General features: G+C 54.2%; 2 protein-coding genes across 3 annotated transcripts in view; both read right to left on the bottom strand.

Moving 5' to 3' along the window:
• Positions 1 to 112: 112 nt before the first annotated feature.
• LOC112412240 (carbonic anhydrase 15-like) lies at positions 113 to 5,048 on the bottom strand. The gene is made up of 6 exons (XM_024763836.1): positions 3,835 to 5,048; positions 3,153 to 3,323; positions 2,161 to 2,253; positions 1,539 to 1,823; positions 800 to 910; positions 113 to 459 (listed from the first exon to the last, which is right to left on the bottom strand). Exons 2-5 carry the CDS (start codon positions 3,201 to 3,203, stop codon positions 851 to 853), a joined length of 489 nt encoding a protein of 162 aa, XP_024619604.1. The 5' UTR covers positions 3,204 to 3,323; positions 3,835 to 5,048; the 3' UTR covers positions 113 to 459; positions 800 to 850.
• Positions 5,049 to 5,573: 525 nt separating this feature from the next.
• Positions 5,574 to 22,291, bottom strand: part of DGCR2 (DiGeorge syndrome critical region gene 2) — a 72,903-nt gene continuing 56,185 nt past the window's right edge. The window contains exons 7-10 of one of the 2 annotated variants that reach the window (XM_024763834.1): positions 15,426 to 15,629; positions 10,026 to 10,196; positions 9,137 to 9,373; positions 5,574 to 7,877 (exon numbers count right to left, since the gene is read on the bottom strand). In XM_024763834.1, coding sequence (XP_024619602.1) covers positions 7,621 to 7,877; positions 9,137 to 9,373; positions 10,026 to 10,196; positions 15,426 to 15,629 — 869 coding nt within the window. In that variant the 3' untranslated portion in view covers positions 5,574 to 7,620. The remainder of the gene's footprint in view (positions 7,878 to 9,136; positions 9,374 to 10,025; positions 10,197 to 15,425; positions 15,630 to 22,291) is intronic. The other variant, XM_024763835.1, reaches the window with a different exon arrangement.

The raw sequence follows: 22,291 nt of genomic DNA, 5'->3' as shown, positions 1-22,291 counted from the left end.
AGCCCCGCGGCCTCCGCGGCCTGGCCCTGCTGCGGGCGCTGGGCACCGTGAACGCCCTGGCCGCGGGCGCGAGGCCCACCGACAACGCCTCGGACAGCCCGGCCGACGGCGGCGCTAGCTGGGCCCCGGCCCGGAAGAACCTCAAGAAGACGCCGCCGGGGGCCCCACAGGGCAGCGGGGCTTAAGCACAGGGGGAGGGAGCCCGGGGCGAGGGCCTGGCGCGCCGCCGCCGGCCGCGGGGCTTTGCTACCTGGGACCGGCCAGGTAGCTCCTGGAGCGGGGCTTGGAGCGAGAAGGGTCCTCCGACGCCGCTGGCTAGCGCTCTGGTATCGGAAGGGGCTGGGGAGTACGGCTGGCTCCAAGCAGCTGGAGCCGGAGTCCCGGCGGGGTAAGGCTCGGGCCAGGGGTATGTCAGCTTCCGGGAGTGAGCGCAGCGGGAGAGCCCAAGGTCTCCTCTGTCTGGGGGAGGTGGTTGCAAGTGTATTTTCTTGAAGGGTCTCAAGGGAGGAGGTCGGACCTTCATGCACTGGGGTGGAGAGTGTGACCCACACACCAAGTGACAGACACCGGGGACACGTGGGCTGCTGGGACACTGTCACCTGGACACAGGTTCACTCAGGACAGTGTCACTTGGATGTGCTGTCCGTGGGCCCTGGACAGCAGCCTAACTCTAGCCAGCTTCACTCCCCTGACAGTCGGGCCCACCCTCTACTGGACAGCGTTGCCTGGACAGAGCGCATCTGGTCAGTGCCCCCTGGACTCTCAGCTTTGCTTTGACAGTGACACGAAAGCCACTTACCTTAAGTAGCGTCACGGCAGGCAGTCACCCGACAGCAGTGTCTCTCCAGTGTCAACCTACATCAGACTCCACAGCCCATCTTCCCGGAGTGTTGCCTGGGTCGGGTCTCACCTGTTACAGACAGCCCTTCACTCACTGTCCCTGTCACCAGGACCCACCACTCTGTGCTGCAGAGCTGGGATCCAGCAGCTTCTCACCTCCTGGCCTCTGGGAAATGGCAGCTAGAGGCATCACTAAACCACACAGTGTCTGGGGTGGTCAGCCAGCTCGTTTGTAAAATAAAATAGTAATTTTAGGCTTTAGCAGGTGGAGTTTCTCCATCTCATCGGAGGATTCAGGCATAACGTGTAGGATGGGAGTGGGGGTGCCTTCTCCCCGAGGGGGATCTGGGGAGGTCTGGGGTTCTGGATGGGGTCTGGGACTGGCTGTGGTGGGGTCGGGAAGGGTGGCACAGGAGGCCTCCGTAGGAGCTGCGGTGCGCCCAGGCCGCCCCCCTCCCCCCAGCCATAGGAGGCCAAGGTCACTCTGTGAGTCGTTTATTGCGGGAAGGTGGTCGTGTCTACATCCTAGGGCCCCTGCCAGAGCCACAGGCTGAGCCCCAGGCCCAGGAGAGCCCCGTGCCTCGGGCTGGGGTGGGGGCTGCCGCGCGGACCAAGGCGCTGGGGGAAGCTACAACCCTGCGTACACCTCGGCGCACGGGAGGGCAGGGCGGCTGGGGGTAGGGGGGCGCGGGCTGTACCTGAGCGCTCCCGATGGGGACCGTGTCCTCGAAGACCGTCCAGAGCACCACGGGCTCGCAGCACCGCGTGGTCAGCGACCCCGCGTAGCGGTAGAAGCGCGAGAGGCCAGCGGGAAGGTGGACGCCAGGTTCACGGAGGCCCCTGGGAGAGACGGCGGCGGGTTGGAACCAATCTCCCGGTGTCCGGTCGCCCCGCCCCCGCCGCGGGGAACCGCGTCCCTCACCGCGCGCGCAGACACGTTCTTCAGGCCGGACAGACAGCCGAGCGTTGTCAGAATCCTGATCCTGGGAACGGGGCTCCAAGTGAGAGGGGCTCGAGCGGGGGTCTTAAAAGGGGGGAACACTGAGGGGGGTGTAGGGTAGACTAAGTGGGAAGAGAGGTGAAGGGGGTTTGCTGGGGGGAGGGCCACCCCCACTGACCCTGCAGGTCCACGACTTCTCACTGGCCACACCCCCCCACAGAACCCATTCATCCTATAAAGCCTCTAGGGGCCCCAATGCCCACCCAAGATTACACAGGCCACCTGTCCCCTCTACAGACCCCTATGGACCCCCTTTCTTAAAAGCAGGCTGTCACATAGCAGCCCCCCTCCCTGCAGGAGGCACACGGCCCCTCCCTCACCGTCAAGAGCAGGGCCAGCACTGCCAGACCATCAGGGTGACCTCGGGCTTCCCCTATGCTCTGGTACCGGGTGTTCATATGGACCACGTGCATCTGGGGAGACACAGACTACGGGAGGTACCCAGCTACTCCCACCAGGCTGCCCTGGCCTCCATGGGGCACTCCCACCACCCCTCCCTATGACCAGGCCCATCTCCATGGGGCGGTGCTGCCCGTCCAGGCTGTGCTCTGAGCCTGCTTGCCCGGGGACCCCGCCAGTGGAACTGCAGCTGCAGGGCACGCTAGGCTGGTGGTGGCAGCCTGGCGCCCTGCATCTCCAGCAGGCTCTGCAGGCCAGTGTCCGTGCGGAACACTGAGGGGGAGGGAACAAATGACACCCTCTCTTTCCCCCACTCAGCTGCCCTCGTGCCATTAGGGCACAAGGTGCGAGCAAAGGTACCCCCTCAGGCCAGTCTGCGCCCTGGCTGGGCCTCTTTGGAACTATGACACCCTGGGTGTCCAGGCCCCTCTGCTGGCCGGCCAAGTGGGGCTCCACAGACTGCAGTGGAAAACCCTGACCCTGCACGGAGGGGAGAAGGCAGCCTCCCGTGGCGGGGGTCCTGATCCACCTCATCTATGGGATTGTTGGGGGTTGACTCCAGGAGTTCTGACCTCTGGGTACGCCCTGACTTCTGGTCCTCAGGGACAATGGCTGATTGCTACTGGTAGGTTCCTGGCACCTCTATGTGGGGGTTCCAGACCTCCACTGGGGGATGTCTTGACCACTGTGTGTGTGGAGCTTCCTGTGCCATTTATGGAGATTTTGATTCCTGTGGGGGCGTTCCCATCCTTATGTAGAAGCTCTTAATCCATCTGTAGGGGTTCCTGACCCTTGTGGGAGGGGGTCCTTGGTCTCTGTAGGGTGTCTCATCTCCTGTGTGGGGATCCTGATCCTTGTGCAGGGGGTTGCTGTCCCTGTCTGTGGGAGGGGGAGCCTGACCCAGGGTGCTGACCTGTATGACCATGATTCTCCAGCGTCCACAGGCCTGGAGGTGCTGAGTCATAGCCTTGGAAGATGAAGGGTCCAAGGGTAGGGTCCCGCTGGACCCGGTGAAGGTCGATGTTTATGGGGGACTGGCCTGGGCCCCCACAGGTTGGGGCCATCTCCTTCCAGTAGGTGGGGCCTGGGGGAACAGGTCTAGGTCTCTTGGGGGGCTGAGACATGGGGGTGCACAAAGGTGGCCCTCCCACCTCCCCACACCCAGGGAAGAGCATCCACCTGACAGGTCACAACTGCCACCCCCCCAAACCTGGCCTGGACATAGTGTTTGCAACACCATCACAGGTACAGCCCCTGCAGGCAGCTGCTCCACAGGGAAGGGGCCTGGGAGTCTCCTGGCACCCGGCCACATGCCAACTTTGGGGACCTCCACGACCTGCTCACATGTGGGCTGGCCACATGGCACACTTATGGGTCCCGCCTGATGTGAGCAGCTTGGCATACACAGAAGGACTGGAGAGCACAGCAGCCACAGATCCGGACACACACAGAGGGGGACAGTCATACACACACTGTGGGCTCCCAATCGCTGCGACCAAGGACTACAGACAGAAAACCCGCAGAGACCACATCAGTGCAGTGGACACAGGACACAGACCAATGCCACACAGCCTCACACAACACTCTGTCCTCACCACAATTTGGGTCCTGGGAGTCGTAGCACCAGGCACCTGCAGACAGTGGGAGGGGACTGGGCTGACGCAGGCCATCTGGGCCCTGAGCACCATCCCAGCCGGGGTCCAAGGGTGGGAGCACAGGGCTTTGGCCAGTGGATGCCAAGCAGACCCTATTCTCCTGTCACCCCAATTCCAACCTCTCCTCCCCAAAAGTCGCACCCCCCCACTAGGGGCAGGGCCTAAAGCGGAGAAGAGGGAGCGTCCGGGGAGGGTAAGGCAGAGCAGAAAGGCAGGGTCCTGCGTTCACCCTCGAGTTGGCGCGCACCACCAGCGGAACGGCGAGGAAGGCGAGCACCAAGCCCAGGGACCGCATGGTGCAGCAGTAAGTGGAAACCAGCGAGGGAATTTACCAGCGGGGTGTTAGGGGCGTGGCTGAGTCCTGGGGGCTCCAGGCGCGGGGAGGGTCGGAGGGGCGGTGCCTCCAGTGGGGAGACAGCTGGAGCTCGCCAGGCACTCGCTCTGATCCCGGGGCAGGGACGGCTGCCAGCAACAAACGCGGGCGTCGACCCAAGCTGCACGCTTTCACGGACCCCCCCACACCCCAACTATTCCTGGGTGGGGGGATGCTATTATTATGCCCATTTACAGACGAGGAAATAGAGTCTGGAGACCAGAAGTGACATGACAAGGCCACCAGAAAGGACGAAGTTCGAGGGAAATGGCACCTTGGATTCCAGTGCCTTGACTTGGGGGCCTGGGGTGGGGAGGACGCCCCAAGACCACAGCCTCTTTCCTACCAGCGCACCCCTGCAGACCAAAGGGTCTGGGAAGCCACTGCTTCCTCCGCTCCGCCCCGGTGGGACCCAGGCTTCCGCAGCAGTTTCGGAGGTCCCGGGGCCCAGCGGATCCCAGGCTGTGGCCCGAGCCCCAATCGCTCTCTTGGAAAGCGGGGTTCCGATTTCCCCGCCCCGCGAGTGGCCAGGAGAGAAGACGACGCACCGGAATGCGCTCGGCGGACGCGCCTTCCCAAGCGCGAGGGCCGCGTCCCAACCTCCCGCCCCCCACCAAGGCGCTGTCCGCGGTGCTGCCCGGACCGCCCGCCGCCCCGCAGGCGTTCAGGCCCGAGGGCCGCCTCCCCAAGCCCCCAGGGGCCGCACCAGTGTCTTTCCTAAACCAACCCCTTGCCCGCCCAGCGCGAGGACCCAACCGAGGCTGAGTCCCCTGGGCGCCCTCTTTCCTCACATCAGGAACTGAGAAATTATTGAAAAGACCACGACCACAGAACGGAAGGGATAGGTGTCTCAGAACCCCACGCCTGCCCTGGCTTCCAGAGGTGGCCCAACTCCTCCACACAGCCACCTCTGCACCTGTCCCTCGGCCCCAACTTGGCTGGAGCCTCCTGTTCCAGCTGGGGCCGCACCGAGGATGGACCACACTTCTTCCAGAACACAAATTTATTTGGCATTCGGATGAAACGGTTCTCACAGCATCTTAAGAATTAGTGCCAACCCAACCAAAATAAACCCAAACTAAAAACCCTTAGTGAAAGGAAAACATAAATAGGCCTTGAGACAATGGCGTATAGACACCCACCCCCACCAAGCAGGTCAGCAGCTCTCACAGGAGCACAAGAGTCTCAGCCAGGGCTGGTTGGGATTCGTCGGACCATGGAGCACAACCAGATCTCATGACGGTTGGCCTAGGCAGAAGGCCGACCCCACCTCTCCCCTTGCTCCCCCACCCCCACCCCCAGTGGAGCTCAGCCCCTGGGGCACTAGCTCCTGCGGACACTGCCGGCAGCAGGCAAGGCCTGAAACAGTGCTGCACGTGGGCTGAGCAACCCCGGAGCCCTGGCCTGTCCAGAAGCAGGCCCCCATCTGTGGCCCCCAGAGCCTGCTCTGGGCCTGGGAGCCCTGCCCTGTACACACGGGTCTGAGGCCTGGGCCAGAGACACGGGGGTTGGGAGGGACCCTGAGCTGTTGGGGGCAGGATCCTCTGGGGCTCCATGGGGGAGCCCACTCCAAAGCAGGAGTGCTCAGGACCCTCACCTAGCACCGACAAGGCCTGTGACAGCTGCTCAGTGCCCAGAACACAGTGGAGGCAGGACACGCTTTCTGCTTTGTCTTCAGCAGCCAGTGCAGCCACTCTCCAGTCCCAGTCCTTGGCAGGGGGAGTGCAGGCCTGCTCGGCACGCAGCCTGCCCGCGTGGGGCTACCTGCAGCATTCTGGCTCCTGTGGGCCGAGCCCCAGTCTGTGGGCAACTTGAGAAGCTCATGCTGCCCTGGGAAGAACAAAACGGTCCCCAACGGGAGACTGTGAGAACGTGTCCAGAAATAGACTGTGCCAGCGAGGGCTGTCACCACAGAGCACCCACTTCAAGTCATCCCCCGCTCACTGCTGGTCTGGGAGGGCACGAGGGGCCAGGGAAGGGCTCCCTGCTCTCAGCTGAGGGCCACGCCTTGGGGCCGCCCAGCACGCCATGGCTGGCCCTGGAAAGGGGAGCCCCAGGCCTGAGTCCCCATGTACCGCCACCACCTGCAAACACTTAGACACATACACACACATACGCACACAGATACACATGCACACAACAAAGAAAAGATCCAGACATTCAACGTAGAAAAGATATGAATGTGCTAAAAATCGCACAAAACCCGCTTAACCTCCAAACCTCAGAAATGCTAAAAACCCCATGTCAGGAGACAAGACCACTGCCCAGAAACAGGCAACAGTGACCCTCAGTCAAAGGCCCCCCAGAGTAGGACACCCAGCACCTTGCTGCTGGGGACAGGAAGGTGGCATGCGGCCACTGGGCACATAGCTCCAGTGGTGGCGGTGGTGGGCAGGAAGTGGATTTCTGGGAGATGGACAGCCCAGGATGTGAATTTCAGCCATCCCTCCTCCCCCCAAAGACACAACCCTTATGGCACAAACAAGGTGGGGTGGGGTCAGGCCAGGTCCAGGGGCAAATTCAGCAGGAGTGGGGGCTCCAGAGGGCAGCAGCCAGGAGCCAGCCCCAGTGGAGGATCCAGGGCCAGGACACTCATGCGTGACTAAAGGCCCCAGCCCGACCCCAGAGCTGCCCAGGGCGGGTCACGCATTGTGATGCCGGGGAGAGAATGGTTGGGGTGGGGCCGAGGCCTCCTGGTGTGCAACTGAGCTTCACGGAGCCCAGCTGGAAAGACAGTACAGAGTCCAGCCTCCTTCCCAGCTGCCCTCCTCAGGGCCTTGGGCACCTCGGGCACCAGGCCAGCCCCCAGCCCCCACAGCTGGATGTTCACAACTGGACCTGGGGGACCACCCCCAGAGCAGCCCTTGCGGCAACCTCCAAGGCCATCTGCCCCGACTGCACTGACAGTCCTCAGACACCCGCCACCCGGGCGCGCCTTCTCGAGCGGCGGCTAGCTAGGCGTGCGTGGCAGCCCGGGCTCCTCTGGAGGGTGAGTGGCAGCAAGCAAGTCCATCAGAGCTGGAGTGTCCAGCCCCACTAGAGCGTATGGCGCCTTCTTTGTTCCCTGCTCCTGACACGTGTGGTCTCACCAACTCTGTCATCCTTCTGCCGTTTAAAAAGAAAAAGACAGTGACCCAAAGCTATGCATGTGTTTGAAGCCCCCAAAGACCCTCGGGCAGGTGCTGGCACCCTGGGGGCTGGCGTGGTGTCTGTGTGCCCGCCGTCAGGGGTGTGGCTGTGCAGCTGGGTCCAGGCTCACTCAGGGGCCCCTCAAGTCTCCCAAGGGGATCAGCGTTTTTCTCAACGGCAAACAGGTGCTCCCCTGCCCATTTGGGCCTCGGGCCCGCCGTCCTCTACACCACGGTATTGAGGGAACTTCGGCTGTGGCGGCCGCCCCCCGGCAGCGCCTCTGTGGCCAGGGCACTGCCACTCTGGGCAGGGTCAGGGGGCACGAGGAGGACACTGCTGCTGTCGGCTGAGTCTTCCAGTTCGGCCAGAGAGGCCCTGGGGGTGGGCAGGGGCTGCTCCAGGCGCCGGGGCGCTGCACCCTCACCACCACCATCCCCTGTGGTCAGTTGGGCGGCCTCTGCTGGCTCAAAGGCGTCATCATCTGCGGGAGGAGATGGAGGTCAGCAGGGGGTGGTCCTGGCTCGGGGTATGCTCTTCCTGCTTGCCTGCTCCCACCAACACCGCCGGGCAGGCAAAAGCCTGCCCCACGGGGCTCCACCGTGCTCACCCTGCACCTTCGCCATGCAAGTGGGCTGTGTGGGGCTGGAGCAGGGGTACAGCCGTGAGCAAAGCATGATGTGTGCGTAGGGGACACGCTTTGACTGAGTCAGCAGATCAAAGGGAGGGGAGGGGAAACCCTCTCAGACTCTGGGGGTCCAGGCAGGGCTCACATGCATTAGACATGGGCTGGAACACGGGGGCAAGTGCGGGAGATGGACCAGAGCAGGCAGCCCAGCCAATTGTCTGGGGGTCTGCAGAACACCCTGGTCTGAGGGAGACCTGGTGGCAGCCCCTCCTTATTCCTGCAGGTGCTCTCTGAAAGCTCGGGGCTCAGGGACCCAGCACCGCCGTTCCCCTGGCCGACACCCACAGCCCAGCAGTCCTGCCATCCTGCCCCGGGGAGCATTTGCTCCCCTGCAGCCTGGTCTACGGAGGCATCTGGGACTCGCACTCCCAGAAGCATCCCTTGTTCTACCCACCCTGGCCCCCTGGACAGCATATTGTGACAATCAGTGTCCCAAGGACAGAGGTCAAATCCAAGGCTTTCCTGCCGGTGCAGACCACAAAGGACGGGACTGACAGGAACAGACCAAGAACACAGCAGTGCCAGCCTTGCAAAGCCCAGCCTGCTGTGTTACGTGTGCATGTGTGTGTAACACACAGGGAATCGGGATGGGACACCTGCGTGCACACCAGGGACAGGCCAGGCCATGGGCAGGACACCTGCTGTTCTTTCTGCTTCACCTGTGAGGAATGATTTTCCATAGTATCAGATGAACAACAGACTCAAGTGGCCGCTGGACAGGAGGGCATGCCGAGGGGGTGTCTCCTCAGCTCACCACATGTGCACCATGCCTGACAGCCCAGCGTCCGGGCACCCCACTCCCCACAGGGCCCTGCTGAGGGGGCCCCGAGGGGTGCTCACTAACAGGAGTTCCCGGGAGGGAGGCAGGGGCAGGGAGACCACTGCCAGTGGCCATCTGCGACCCTGGGAAGAGTGTGCCCACCCCAGACGGTGGGACCATCTTAAAGGGAAAACCAAAGCAAAAGCAGAAGGCCGGGCAGAAGTTGGGGGGCCACAGGGCCTTGGCCCGCATGCCAGCTGGTTGTGACCCATGGCTCCCTTGCCCTGGGGGTCACCTGCAGGGTCGTAGAACATGCTGTCCGGGTTGATGGAGGCCTCGTACGGTGGCGGCGGGTCATCGGGTTGGTCGATGTCCGGGTACTTGTACGCGGTGTAGGGAGGCGGAGGGTCATGGAAATGGAAAGTACCGCCTTCCCCATCGTCGGAGAGGTGCAGCGGTGTGAGGCCTGTGCCGAACCCATCTGGGCCATAATCAAAGCCAGGGATCCTTCGGCCGAGGTTGAAGTGGTGCACTGGGCAGTCGGAGAGAGAAACAAGCCCGGAGCCATCACTCCTGGGCTGGACCTGCCACGTCCAGGCCCAGGGCACCCCGCACTCCGACAGTCACACGCCTGTGCCCGGCTGAACCCGGGCTCTCAGCGCATCTGGGCATGACCTGCGATGGCCTTGGTATGCTGCCCACCCTGCAGCTCCATCTCCAGGAGGGCTCACCGTGATGCGGGGCCTTCAGACCTGACACGTGTGCCCTCGGAGGCCCTGGGGCCCTAACACAGCAGCTGTGGTCCCTTGTCACCATGATCCTCAGCCCCCCTCCCCACAGGGACTAGGAAGCCTCCTGGCTTGCTCACTGAGACAAGGGGGAATCTCAGAAACTCTACGCCAGCACAAGCTGTGGCAGAGAACGTGGGCTGAGGAGGGTGGACCATGCTCCCTAAGCTGCCACCAGTCACGGGTGTCCAACGTCTTTAGCGGGCAGGCTGCCCCGGCAGGTGCCCACACACCCTGAGGGGCCAGAACTGGCGTCCCTCCCACCACACTCGTGTGGCTCAGCCTGGGAGTGGGAGCAGGAGCAGGCAGGGCACAGCTGCCGGGCAGCCCTGTCTTCCTCCTCCCTGCCCTGGGACTGCCGCCGAGCCACTGTGGGCGGCAGGGCTGGGCACTCACGGTTTGCTCCAATCAGGGACTCAATGCGCTCCCGGCGCCTCTGGCGCAGCCGATGGACCATGAAGAGCAGCAGTGACAGAATGAGGAAGGAGGACACGCAGCTCACAATCAGACGCATCCCGCTGGCCATGGAGTCCAGCAGGCTGCTGCCGTCTGTGCGGACGGGGAGAGCTGCTCTCAGGATGGGGGTTGGCCCCCCAGGCAGTGTACCTCCTGACCCCTCCTAGTGCCAGGCCCCACACACAGCCACTGGGATACCGCAGCCCGGCCTCAGCCCCTCCTGAAGGCTCTGTCGCTACCCCATTCCCCACCCGCCCCCATTGCTGGGGTTGAGCCCCGGAAGCCACTCAGGGCTGGACGGGGTGCTGAGCAGGACTGTGCATCCGGCCGCAGCACCCAGGTCCTCCCTGATGCAGGGGAGCTGAGGTCAGCAGGGCTGTGTCAGTGGCCTGAGTTCAGAGCTTGGCTTCAGTCCTACGGGGGGCCCAGAGCTCTCTGCCCCTCCCCTGCACCCAGCAGTGCTCACATGTGGAGGCTGGGGTCACCTGGACCCCACAGGTGATCCGGAGAGGATGCAGGTGCAGCTTCCCCTGGACCCCAGAGTCCCTGTTTACAGCCCCTGTCTACCCTCAGCCCTGTCAGTGTCTGTTCTGATTCTTTTTTTTTACCTTTTTATTTTATATTGGAGTATAGTTGATTAACAATGTTGTGTTAGTTTCAGGTGTACAGCACAGTGATTCAGTTAAAGATACACGCATTGGCTATTCTGATTCCTGACCTCCCCGTGCCCACCCTCTCTGTGGGTGGGGAGCCTGGGGGCCACCGCCAGGGACTCAACTGCGCACTCACGGTCTCGCAGGATGGAGAGGGGTCACCCAGGGAGAAAGTGTTCACACGGGAACCCCGCCGCCAACTCACGCTCCTCTCCCCATCGGGTCATAGCGCCCGCCCGAGTAAGGCTGGGCAGGGCCTGCTCTGGACCAGCTCCATGGTGGAGGCCCAGGGTCCCGCAGCAGCTTCCTCGGGGGGCCAGAGTCCGGCCTGCACCCAGATGTCTTGGGGCAGAAGTGGTGGGGGCCTAGGGCCTGGGCAGCAGCTCCGTGGTGAGCACCAACCCCGCCCCACCAGCCAAGCGTCCCAAAGTCTTCTGCTTGTGGAGGCTGCAGCTGCAGGGCACTCTGCTAAGGGCCCTGTGCCTCTGACCGCACATGTCCAGGGGTGTCACCAGGGTGACTCTGCACCCCCGGGGACACTGGCAGCTTCTGGTGATACCTTTGGCGGTCCCCAACAGCAGGCGGGGGAGGCACTTCTGGCACCTGGTAGGCAGAGGCCGGGGATGCAACTCAACATCCCACTGGCCACTAGCTCAGGGTCTGACCTGCCCTGCCCGGCACACACCAGGCTTGTTGGGTGCTGCTAGGAGAGGTGCTGGTGCAAGGCAGAGAGGGAGAGAACGGTGTCAGGCATTCCCAGGGCTCTCGCCTGCGTGAGGTTGCCACTTCCGCCGAGTCACAGAATCGGAACCAGGGGGATCTGGGAACACCTGCCTCCAGATGCAGCGTGGAGGCCAGGGAGCTTCACTGGGCAGGAGTGACCTGAGCCATGGGAGCCTCTGTGTCCACTCCCACTTCTGCAACAGCCACCTGGGCAAGTCCCCAACTGCCAGCCCTGAGGAGACACTTCACAGCCAACACAGGTGCCAATTGGATGGCCAGGCTCATACTGGCCCTTCTCCCATGGGGCCAGAAAGCTTCCCCCAAAGCTGCATTTACTGCTGATAACACTGGAGTAAGTGTGTGAAAGGAAACATCCTCTCATTAATTAGCTGCTGTTCTGATGCCGGTCTCAAGGGAACATTTCATCCCTGTCCGGGAGGAGGTCTGTCAGCCCACGGGGCTGCTGTTAATTGGCGGCCAGCTCAGAAACCCCAGGGTCAGGGGGTAACTAAAGCAGCGGGCCTCTGCAATGACTAATTCCTGCTCAGTCCTAAAATAAGCCCAAGGACACGGCCAAGGTCCCCGACTGTCATCCACGGTACTCACCAGGAAGAGGTACCAGCAGTCAGACATGAAGAAAAGAGTACTGTCCCAGGGGGCAGAGGCCAGCCAGGGGCCCCCGGGGGCCCTCAACATGGCAGGTCCCTCCATGGGGCCCGGACAGTGCCAGGTGGGGCTGCCTGCTGTGGTCCAGGCTGCAGGTCCCTGGCCAGCCCTGGGCCCCGACAGAAGACACATAATGCTGCAGCAGACACTGCTGAATGGAAGGGGCCCCGGAGGCTGCTGGCCTGACCATTGGTCTGATGCCTAAGCCTGCCCAGGCCTCCCCAGGCCACCACGAGGAGCTTGGCGCCCCACTGGGCTTGGTGCCAACGACAGCATCCAGTCTCTGTGGAGGAAGCAGGTGGAGCCGAAGCTCAGCAGGAATCGGGAGGCGGGTGCCTGGTCCCTGATGCAGGCTCTGCTACCGGTTGGTGCACGGCCAGCACCTCACACCTCTCGGCCCCAAGGCCGGGCACCAGCGCAGGACGGAAGGAGAGGCCGTTGCTCAGCGTCGATTTGTTTCCTGAATGAGCTGAATGACCGTTGAACATCTTTTCAGGTGCTTGGCTGACTTCGTGCATCTGCTCTGGTCAAGTGTCATTTTAGAGCCTCTGCCCATTTTTTAACAGGGTGGTTTGTTCTCTTATTATTGAGTTTTGAGAGTTCTTTATATACTCTGAATACAAGACCTGTGTCCGATCTGTGTTTCTCTGTTGGTGGTTTATCTTTTCAATTCTTTAAGGGTCTTTCAACGAGCAGAAGTTTTCAATTTTGATGAAGTCTAATTTATCAATGTTTCTTTTGTGGACCATGCTTTTGATCTAAAAATGTTGCATATCCCAAGGTTACAAAGATTTTTCTCCTGTTTTCTTTTAAAAGACTTAATTTTAAAAGAACATATGTTGGGGGGGAGAGATAAATTGGGAGATTGGGATTGACATACACACACTACTCTATATATAAAATAGATAACTAATAAGACGCTACTGTGTAGCACAGGGAACTCTACTCAATACTCTGTAATGACCTATATGGGAAAAGAATCTAAAAAAAGAGTGGATATATGTATATGTCTAACTGATTCACTTCGCTGTACACCTGAAACTAAAACATTGTAAATCAACTATATCCCAAAATTAAAAATAAAAGAACATATGTTTTCTTCTAGAAATTTTATAATTTAAAGTTTTACATAGGTGTATGACCATTTTGCAAGAAGTGTAGTGTAAGGTTAATTTTTTGTTTTGCTTATGGATGTCCAATTGTTCCAGCTCCATTTGTTGAAAGACTATCCTTTCTTCATTGAATTGTCTTTGTACCTCTGTTAAACAGCAGTTGACCACATAAGTGTAGACTATTTCTAGACTCTCTATTCTGTTCCACTGATCTATGTGTCTATTCTTGTGCTAAAAAATCACACTGTTTTGATTACTATGACTATATAGTAAGTTTTATATCTGGTGCCATGAATCCTCCAACTTTGTTCTTTTTAAAAACCGGTTTGGCTATTCTAATTCCTTTGCCTTTCCACATAAATTTTAGAATCAACTTGTTAATGTCTATAAAAAAACCCTGCTGGAATTTTGGTTGGTACTGTATAGAATCTATAGATAATTTGGGGAGAATTAACCTCTTAGTGATATCGAGTCTTCTGATCCATGAACCTTTTATTTTATTTATGCCCTTGATTTCTTTCATCAGTGTCTTAACGATTTGTAGCATACAGACGGTGTGCATATTTTGTAAGATTTGTACCTAAGTATTTCATGGTTTTTGGTGCTACTATAAATGGTACTTTTCTTAAAAATTTCAATTTCCAACTTTTTACAGGTAGTATATATAAACATAATGGATTTTTGCATATTGACCTTGCATCTGGAGATCTTGCTAAACTAAACACATTTATTAATTCTAGCAACATTCTTGTAGATCCTCTAGGATTTTCTACGCAGACAATCACATCATCTACAACAAGAAATGATTTCATTTCTTCCCTTCTGGTCTGGATGCCTTTTCTGACATTGCCCTTGACCTCCCATACAACCCCGAACATGGTGGTGAGAGCAGACGTCCTAGCCTTGTTGAAGGAGATATTTTCCTGGTGTCTCTTTCCTTGGTGCAGTGTGGGCAGTTCCCAGAAGAGGATGCTTGGCCTGGGAGGCAGTCAGAAGGCTGTAGAAGCAAGGCCACAGTGTGGGGCAGGGTGAGGCCTTGACTGGGCTATTCTGGCTGCACTGGAGAGAGGCCTGTGGCAGCTCTGATCCTGCCCAGATGCCCTGAAGGCCGTGGTCTGCTGAGAAGTCCTCAGAGCTGGGTGGGCTCCACGGGCCATGCATGCCCACAGATGAGTCACGCTTGTATATGTTTGGTCATTCTTACAGAGCCTGGACAGAGAGTCAAGGCAGCAGAAGTCAACTCCTGAGAAATGGAACCAGGAATCCTGGTGAAGAGACTTGTGAAAGCCAGCATTTGACTCCCACGGAAGGTGAGTAAGCTGGAGGCTGGAGTGATGTGGCTGGGGCGCAGGAGACCTGGCAGGCACCCAACTGGCTTGTCAGACATCTGCAGGCATGTGCCCTTCAGTAGCGGGTACCATCTACCCTCTGGGATGGGGAGGCCTGAGCGCACCCCAGCTCCATGTCCCCTGCTGGCTCCTCGCAAACATGGCCTCTGCATGCACCACAGCCAGCCACACAGGTTTGGGATACACGCCAAAGCACCCGGCCCGCCAAGCCTCAGCCAGCCTGACGCTGTCTGGCTTGCCCTGATGGCCCTGGGGAGCAGGACGGCTCTCGGTGTGTGGCCCTCACATGTGGCTCCAGCTTCCCTCCATAGGTCCTGCCCAAGCCGTCCGCTGTGGGGCCCACAAGCCCATGTCGCTCACATTGAAATTCATGCTTCTGATTTACATTTCTCTTGAGGTCGTGAATTCACAGGGAGATGCCAGCTGCTCTGGCGTGGAGAACAATCAGGTGCGTGAGTTGCTGTGCTAAGGGCTGAAAGGACAGTCCCACCCGCTGCTCTTTTATCAGAAGTGGAAGGAGGAGGGTCACCCAGAGACCACATGGCCCCTGGCGTCCACCGTGAGTCACCACCGAGTGGGGAGGAGTTTTATGTCAAAACTGTGGGTAATATTTAATCTTTTTCTTAAAGATTCTAACAGTAAAGACTGATAATGGCAAGCAACAGAAACTGTCATCACCTTCCACGTCACCACACTCAGAAACAGGAAGAGCTCCAATGGGGACCACGACGGAAGCCAGTTCTGAGTGTAACCAGGAGAGAAGACAGGCCTACAGCCCTTGGTCACAGCTGCCATGTGAACACGCAGCCCCATGCAAGGCCGAGCTCGCCATCTCACCTGGGTCCAGGCACATGAACTTGCAGCACTCCTTAGGGTCCTTGCGGTACTGCTGGCAGCCCTGGGGCCGCTCGCACAGGGCAGCTACACACATCTCAGGCTCCCCTCTGTGACAGGTGCAGCTCAGGCACGGATCGTCCCCTTTGGGGGTGAAGTAGAACCCTTCATCCACAACGTTGTCCTTGATGTCGACACATGTCTGACCTGCAACAGGAAGAGATATGTGGGTCACCAGCCAGAGGAGCCCTGACTCCCCACCCGGGCCTGGGCCAACATGACAGCAGAGGAGTTGGCAAGATGGACCTGAAGCACCCCCTTCCAGGGTGGTGGGTCTGCCTGTGGTCACAGGGAGGGGCTGAGAGACCACCTGGCACACTGTCAGGACAACACGTTGCTCAGCATACCTGGCCACGAGCAGACAGCAGGGACAGAGAGCCCGGGGAGAAGCTCTTGCTTTCAAGTGCCTAAGCACATTACATGTGAGATTCCCTCCATTATAAAATGCAGGTGTCACGAGTATCAGCCCTTTTAGCATCAGAATGTATCTCAAATGAGCCTTGGGAGACGGTCCACTGGAACTGAGACACACAGTGAATTCGTGCAAAGCCGACTGGGACCAGAGGAGGAAGAACTGCTGGTGTGAGACAAGAGGGGGTGAAGGCGCAGGCCCTGAAGCGGGTAGGAGACACGCCCAATGCTGGGCATGAGGGCTGAAGCAGGGGTGTGGTTCTCCTCAGGGACATAAGGAGGAGATGTTCTGGTCTCTCAGTGGGGTAGGGATATCTAGGAAAACTCACAGAAGACGCCACACCTCGGGTCTGTGCCACACTTGACTGGAGTCAAATCTGTGTAACCCACGTGATTAGGAGTGTGCAGGGCAAGAAACTTACATAAAAGTGTTCCTGCTCGAACAGAGGGAGGAAGGATGAAGAAAATGAGCAGAGCCCTTGGAGATGCAGGAAAACCATGTGGAGACACAACGGACAAAAACGCCCACATTCGCTGCAAAGCAAAATCCTGCACATCTAGGAAGCTCAACGGACTTCAAGTAGGATAAATACAAAGAACAGACATGGCACAGGGAGAAAGCGGGAAGTCAGAGAGGACGGGAACCTTAAAAAGAGCAAGAAAAAATGACACAATACTTATTGTGAACCCCAGTAAGATTTCCTGCCAAGAGGCCAGAAGGCGGTGGGATAATGAATTCTAAGTGCTCAAAGGAAAAGCTGTCAACCAAGAGTTCTCCATCCAGCAAAGCTGTCTTTCAAAAATGAAGACTGTCCCGGGTAAACAAAACCTGAGAGAACTTGTGCTTTCTGACTCCCAGGATAAGAAACACCAAAGGAAGCTCTGCAGCAAAAAGCAGGTGACCTTCAGAGAGTAATCTGAATCCATACAAAAAGCCAAAAAGCACTAGAAAAGGCAATTATGTAATTATAAGACAGTATAACTGCATATTTTTCCTCCTTTATTCTCTCAACTTAATTAAAAGGCAGTTGTATAAAATAATATATCTATAGTGTAGTGCTGGGCCCATAACATATGGAAAGGTAATATACCTGGAATGTATGTGCCAGTGACAGTGAAAGAGGTGTGTGGAAGCAAAGCTGCACTGGGCAAAGGAAATGGCTGCGGATGGTAAAGCAATTACAACTGTGTAGTGTTGGGTTTTTAACACTAAGAGATCTAATGTATACAGTACTCATGCTGCAAAGAGAGGAAAAGAGAATGGAGTTTCACAGAAGTATGTGACAGTGTGATTTAGAAGAAACATATGTTTGGTCATTCAGATGACCAACATACACTTCTCATATACATTTGGTCTTCGCCCACAGTTCCTGGCTCACAAATGCTTGGAATTTCTTAAGTGCAGAGAGTGATACAGGAGTCTTTTGTTCTGTGATGAAGTGACTTTTGGAAACTGGTTGCCAGGAGGACCAACCCTGTGATCAGAGGGTTGGAACTTTTGGTTCCCATCCCTTGATTTCTGGGGAAGGGGTGGGTAGGGGCGGGTGGAGGTTGAATCAATCACCAACGGCCGATTTAATCAATCATGCCTATGTAATGAAGCCTCCATAAAAACCCAAAAGGACAGCTTTTTGGCCTTTTTGGAAAGCTTCCATGACACGGAACCAGACCATTCTGCAGGCCGCTGTGCTGGGCACCAAGCTCCCCAAGAACAGAGCTCCTTCACTGGGGACCTCGCCTTATGTGTCTCCTCATGACAATAAATCAGTAATCTAGAGGGCAGACAGCTTTCTTGAGTTCTGTGAGCTGTTATAGCAAATTAATCAAGCCTGAGGAGGGGTCAGGGGAACACCATTTTACAGCTACCACTGGAAAAGAAGGAGACTTTAAGTAAAACAAACAAAAACTACTATGGGTAAAAAAGGTTCGATTAATGATTGAAAGGTTCAACTCACCAGGAAGATATAATACTTATAATGGCTTATGTCCCTAACAACACGATCTCAAGAAAGATAAAGCTAAAATTAGAGAGTATCAAGGAAAAATGGATGAATCAACATCCATAGTGAGAGATCATAACATGTCTCTTTCAAAAACTGATGTATCACGCAGCCAAAAAAGATCTGAGCAAGAGCACCAACAAGCCTGAGCTACCAGATGTATAAAAACCCTGTGGCTGGGAGTTCATAAAGATGAATCAAAGAGGCAAACCTCCAGTGAGACTGATCAAGAAAAAAGGAAGAGTACGTAAATGATATCAGGAAACAAAAGGAGAGCACAATGACAGACATACAAATGCTTCAAAAAAATCAAAAGCTATTATTTAGATTAGATTACATGGGCAATGCCCTAGATACACGACTTACCAAAACTGACTCAAGAAAACTAGGAGATGTGAATACGCCTATAGCCATTAAAGGAACTAAATCAGTATTAAAAATCGCACATGTATACACACACACACACACGTGCACACACACACACACACGCGTCTTAGCTCTGCCCATTGAAAGGGCATAAAAGCAATGAGCTTTAACTAGTGTTCAGGTCCTCCAAGGATGATTCCAGAGAGCACAAGATGAACTTGGAAATGCTCAAAGAATGATGCAGACACGTCAAAAGGACAGCCTGTGTAACTGTTTTTATTTCACAATGCTCATGAATGCAAAAGCTTAGGGAAGAAATGGCTCAATTATTTGAAAACCACAAACTACCAAAAACTCACTGAAGAGGAAATAAGACAATCTGGATAGTCCTATAACCATTAAATAAATTGAATTCATAATTAAAAAGCTCTCCCCAGGGCTCCCCTGGTGGCGCAGTGGTTAAGAATTCATCCGCCTGCCAATGTAGGGGACACCGGGTTCGATCCCTGGTCTGGGAAGATCCCACATGCTGTGGAGCAACTAAGCCCGTGTGCCACAACTACTGAGCCTGTGCTCTACAATCCGTGAGCCACAACTACTGAAGCCCGCACACCTAGAGCCCATGCTCCGCAACAAGAGAAGCCACTGCAAAGAGGAGTCACCGCAATGAGAAACCCGCACACCACGACGAAGAGTAGCCCCTGCTTGCTGCAACTAAAGAAAGCCCGCGCAAAGCAACAAAGACCCAACGCAGCCAAAAATAATAAAATAAATTTATAAAAATTTAAAAATTAAAAAATCAATGTACTCCACCATCTTGATAAGCTAAGGAAGAAATACCATATGTTCATAAAAAATGACGCAGAAAAAGCATTTGACAAAATCTAATATTTATAAAAACTCTTAGCAAGTTAGGAATAAAGGGAAACGTCAACTTGGTAAAAAATACCTGCCCAAAATACCTATAGCTAATATGATACTTAATGGTAAAAGGAGTGAATACATAGCCCATAAGATCAGGATACCTGTTCTCATCATTCTTATTCAACACAGTGCTGGGAGTTTTGGGCATTGCAGTAAGGCAAGATAAACAAGTAAAAGACATAGAGATTTAGAAGGAAGAAATAAAACTATCTCTATTTGCAGATAACATGATTGTATATATAGAAACTCCCAAGCAATCTACCAAAAAACTTCCTAGAATAAGTGACTTCAGCAAAGTCACAGAATACAAGATCAATGTACAAAAACCCATTACATTTCTTTACACTAACAATAAACATATATAAGCCAAAATTTAAAACACATACATTTACAACTGCTCCAAAGAAAATGAATTACTTAGATATATACTTACACATGAAGAGGATCTGTTTGCTGAAAAATACATAATGCTCATGAAAGAAATAAAAGAATATCTAAGTAAATGGAGAGACATACCATGTTCGTGCATTGGAAGATTCAACATTGTAAAGATGTACATCTCCCCAGATTGACCTATATAGGTTTAATGCACTTCTTATCTAAATCCCAGCAAGGTTTTTATAGACAGATAAGCTTATTCTAAAATTTAGGTAGAAAAGACACAGGCTCTAGAACAGCTAAAACCATCCTGACCTAGAAGAATAAGGTAGGAGGAACCACTTCCTGATTTCAACACTGATTATACAGCTACAGTAATCAAGACAGTGTGGTAATGCAGAAGGTTCAATGGAACAGAATAGAGAACCCAGAAATATACCCACACAAACATGCTTGACTAAGTTTTGACAACGGCACAAAATGCAATGAAGGCAAGACAGCTTTTCAACAAACAGTGCCGGAGCAGCTGGACATCCACAGCAAAAAAGTGAAGCTTGACCTAATTCTCACACCTTATTAAAAAATTAACTCAAAATGGATTATAGACTCAAATGTAAAATACAAACTATAAAACTTTTAGAACACAACACAGGGTAAACTCTTCAGAATGTAAGGCTAGGCAAAGAGTTTTCAGACCTGACACCAAAAGAGTGACCCATAGAAGGAAGAATTGTTAAACTGGACTTCAGCAAAACTAAAAACCTGTTAAAGCCCATGTGAAGAGGATGAAGACAAGCTACAGAATAGGAAAAAATACCTGTAAAAATCTCATCTGCCAAAGAACTAGAACCTACAATACATAAAGAACTCTGAAAACTCAACAGTAGAAAACCCAAACAATCCAACTAGAAAATGGACAAATGACATGGACAGATATTTCACCAAAGAAAATATACAAATAAGCACACGGAAAGGTTTAACATCATTAGCCTCAGGGAAATGCAAACTAAAACCATGAGATAGTACTACATACCTATCAGAATGGCTAAAAATTAAAAATAGTGAAAATCACAAGTGCTGGCCACGATGTGGAGAAAACTGGGTCACTCTTACATGGCTGGTGGGAATGTAAACACTCTGAAAAAGTTCACTAGTTTCATAAACAATGAAACATGCAACTACCATACAACCCAGCAACTGCAATCCTGTGCATTTATCCCAGAGAAGGGAAAACTTATATTCACAGAAAAACCTGTGTGCACATGTTTATGGCAGCTTTAACTGTAACAGTCAAAAACTGGAATCGGCTCAGTTGTCCTTCAACAGGTGAGTGACTGGTTAAATGCTACTCAGCAATAAAAAGGAACAAAGTACTGACAAGACACACATGTAACAACTTGGAACTGTGCTGGGCAGAGAGCCAATCCCAAAAGGATGCATAGCAATATGGTTCAATTTATACAACACTATTGAAATGAAAAAACTTTAGAAGTGTTAGTGGTTGTAAGTGGTTAGAAGCCAGCCCACTCCAGCTTCCCACACCAACCACATCCAATCCGAGCACACCTGGAGCCATCAGGGCACCGCTGAAAAGCCCCTTGCTGGCTCCACAACCCCAGCTGGAGGTGGGGAAGCACTTGAGGAGCCCATGCCGCTGGGAGGCCTTGAGGACAGATGCCCTGAAGAGGGGCCCAAAGGGAAAACCTAAAGCAGAGGCTGGAACAGACACTAAGAAGAGCCCTGTAGCAAACAAGATGCATAAAGGTAGCCACAGCCCAGCCTGACTCCTGCTGAGACAGAGCCCCCCACCCACTATACCCAAGGCACACAGAAGAAAGGCCAGCCTATTTCCAGGCACCAAAATGACTGGACTCCCCTCCACTGTCCTATACAAGGCGCTGACTTTCAACAAAATATAACAAGGCACATGACAAACCAGAAGGAAATACCAAACTCCAGAGACAACACGATCATCAAGGATATGACACAGAAGAAGGAAGTAACACACAGAAAATTTAACACAAGTAGGATTAATATGCGAAAACCTCTAGTGGAAAAGTTGACAACATACAAGATGGAAAATTCAGCAGAGAGAGAAACCGTAAGAATCAAACAGAAATGCTAGAAATGAAATGTTAAAAAAAAAAGAGATGAAGAAAGCCATCAGTGGGTTCACAAGTAGACTCAACACAGCCAAGGAAAGAATTAGTAAACTTGAAGACAGGTCTATAGAAATTACTCAAACAGAAAGACTAAAAGGAAATTAAAGAGACACCACAACTGAGTGCAATGCATGATTCTGAACTGGATCCTGGGCCAAGAAAAAGAAAACCCGTAAAGCACGTTATTGAAACAACTGAGAACACCAGAGTAATACACTGCAGATTGTTGTGCGGTGTTTGTTGTGTAGTATTTATTGTGCAGTATTGCATCTAGATCAAACGTCCTTGTTTGGATAATTGTGCTGTGGTTATATAAGAACATGCTGTTGTTCTTGGAAATACACACTGAGTATTTAGGCCTCAAGGGAACAGTATCTCTAATTTACTCTCAAAAGATTTAGGAAAAATAGTCAAAAAGAGAATGATAAAGCAAATGTGGCACGATATAAATAACTGGTGACTCTGTGTAGAAGGCGTATGACAGGAAGTTCCTTGTATCATTCTAGTAACTTTTCCCTAAGTGTGGAATGATATCTAAGTAACAAGTTAGAAAGTTCCCTAGCCCCTG

This window comes from Neophocaena asiaeorientalis, unplaced genomic scaffold, assembly GCF_003031525.2.
Source record: "Neophocaena asiaeorientalis asiaeorientalis breed wild unplaced genomic scaffold, Neophocaena_asiaeorientalis_V1.1 scaffold110, whole genome shotgun sequence".
Lineage (NCBI taxonomy): Eukaryota > Metazoa > Chordata > Mammalia > Artiodactyla > Phocoenidae > Neophocaena > Neophocaena asiaeorientalis.
The sequence above is the reverse complement of the archived record's forward strand: the minus strand, read 5'-3'. Positions and strand labels throughout refer to the sequence as shown.

What these genes read in the sequence shown, in the direction of transcription:
- LOC112412240 (XM_024763836.1), bottom strand. Translation starts at nt 3,203, where the DNA reads ATGACTCAGCACCTCCAGGCCTGTGGACGCTGGAGAATCATGGTCATA. An exon ending in GGAGAATCATGGTCATACAG is followed by an intron (nt 2,254 to 3,152) that starts GTCAGCACCCTG and finishes GTGTCTCCCCAG; the next exon opens with ATGCACGTGGTCCATATGAA. An exon ending in TCCCCATCGGGAGCGCTCAG is followed by an intron (nt 911 to 1,538) that starts GTACAGCCCGCG and finishes TGTCTGTAACAG; the next exon opens with GTGAGACCCGACCCAGGCAA.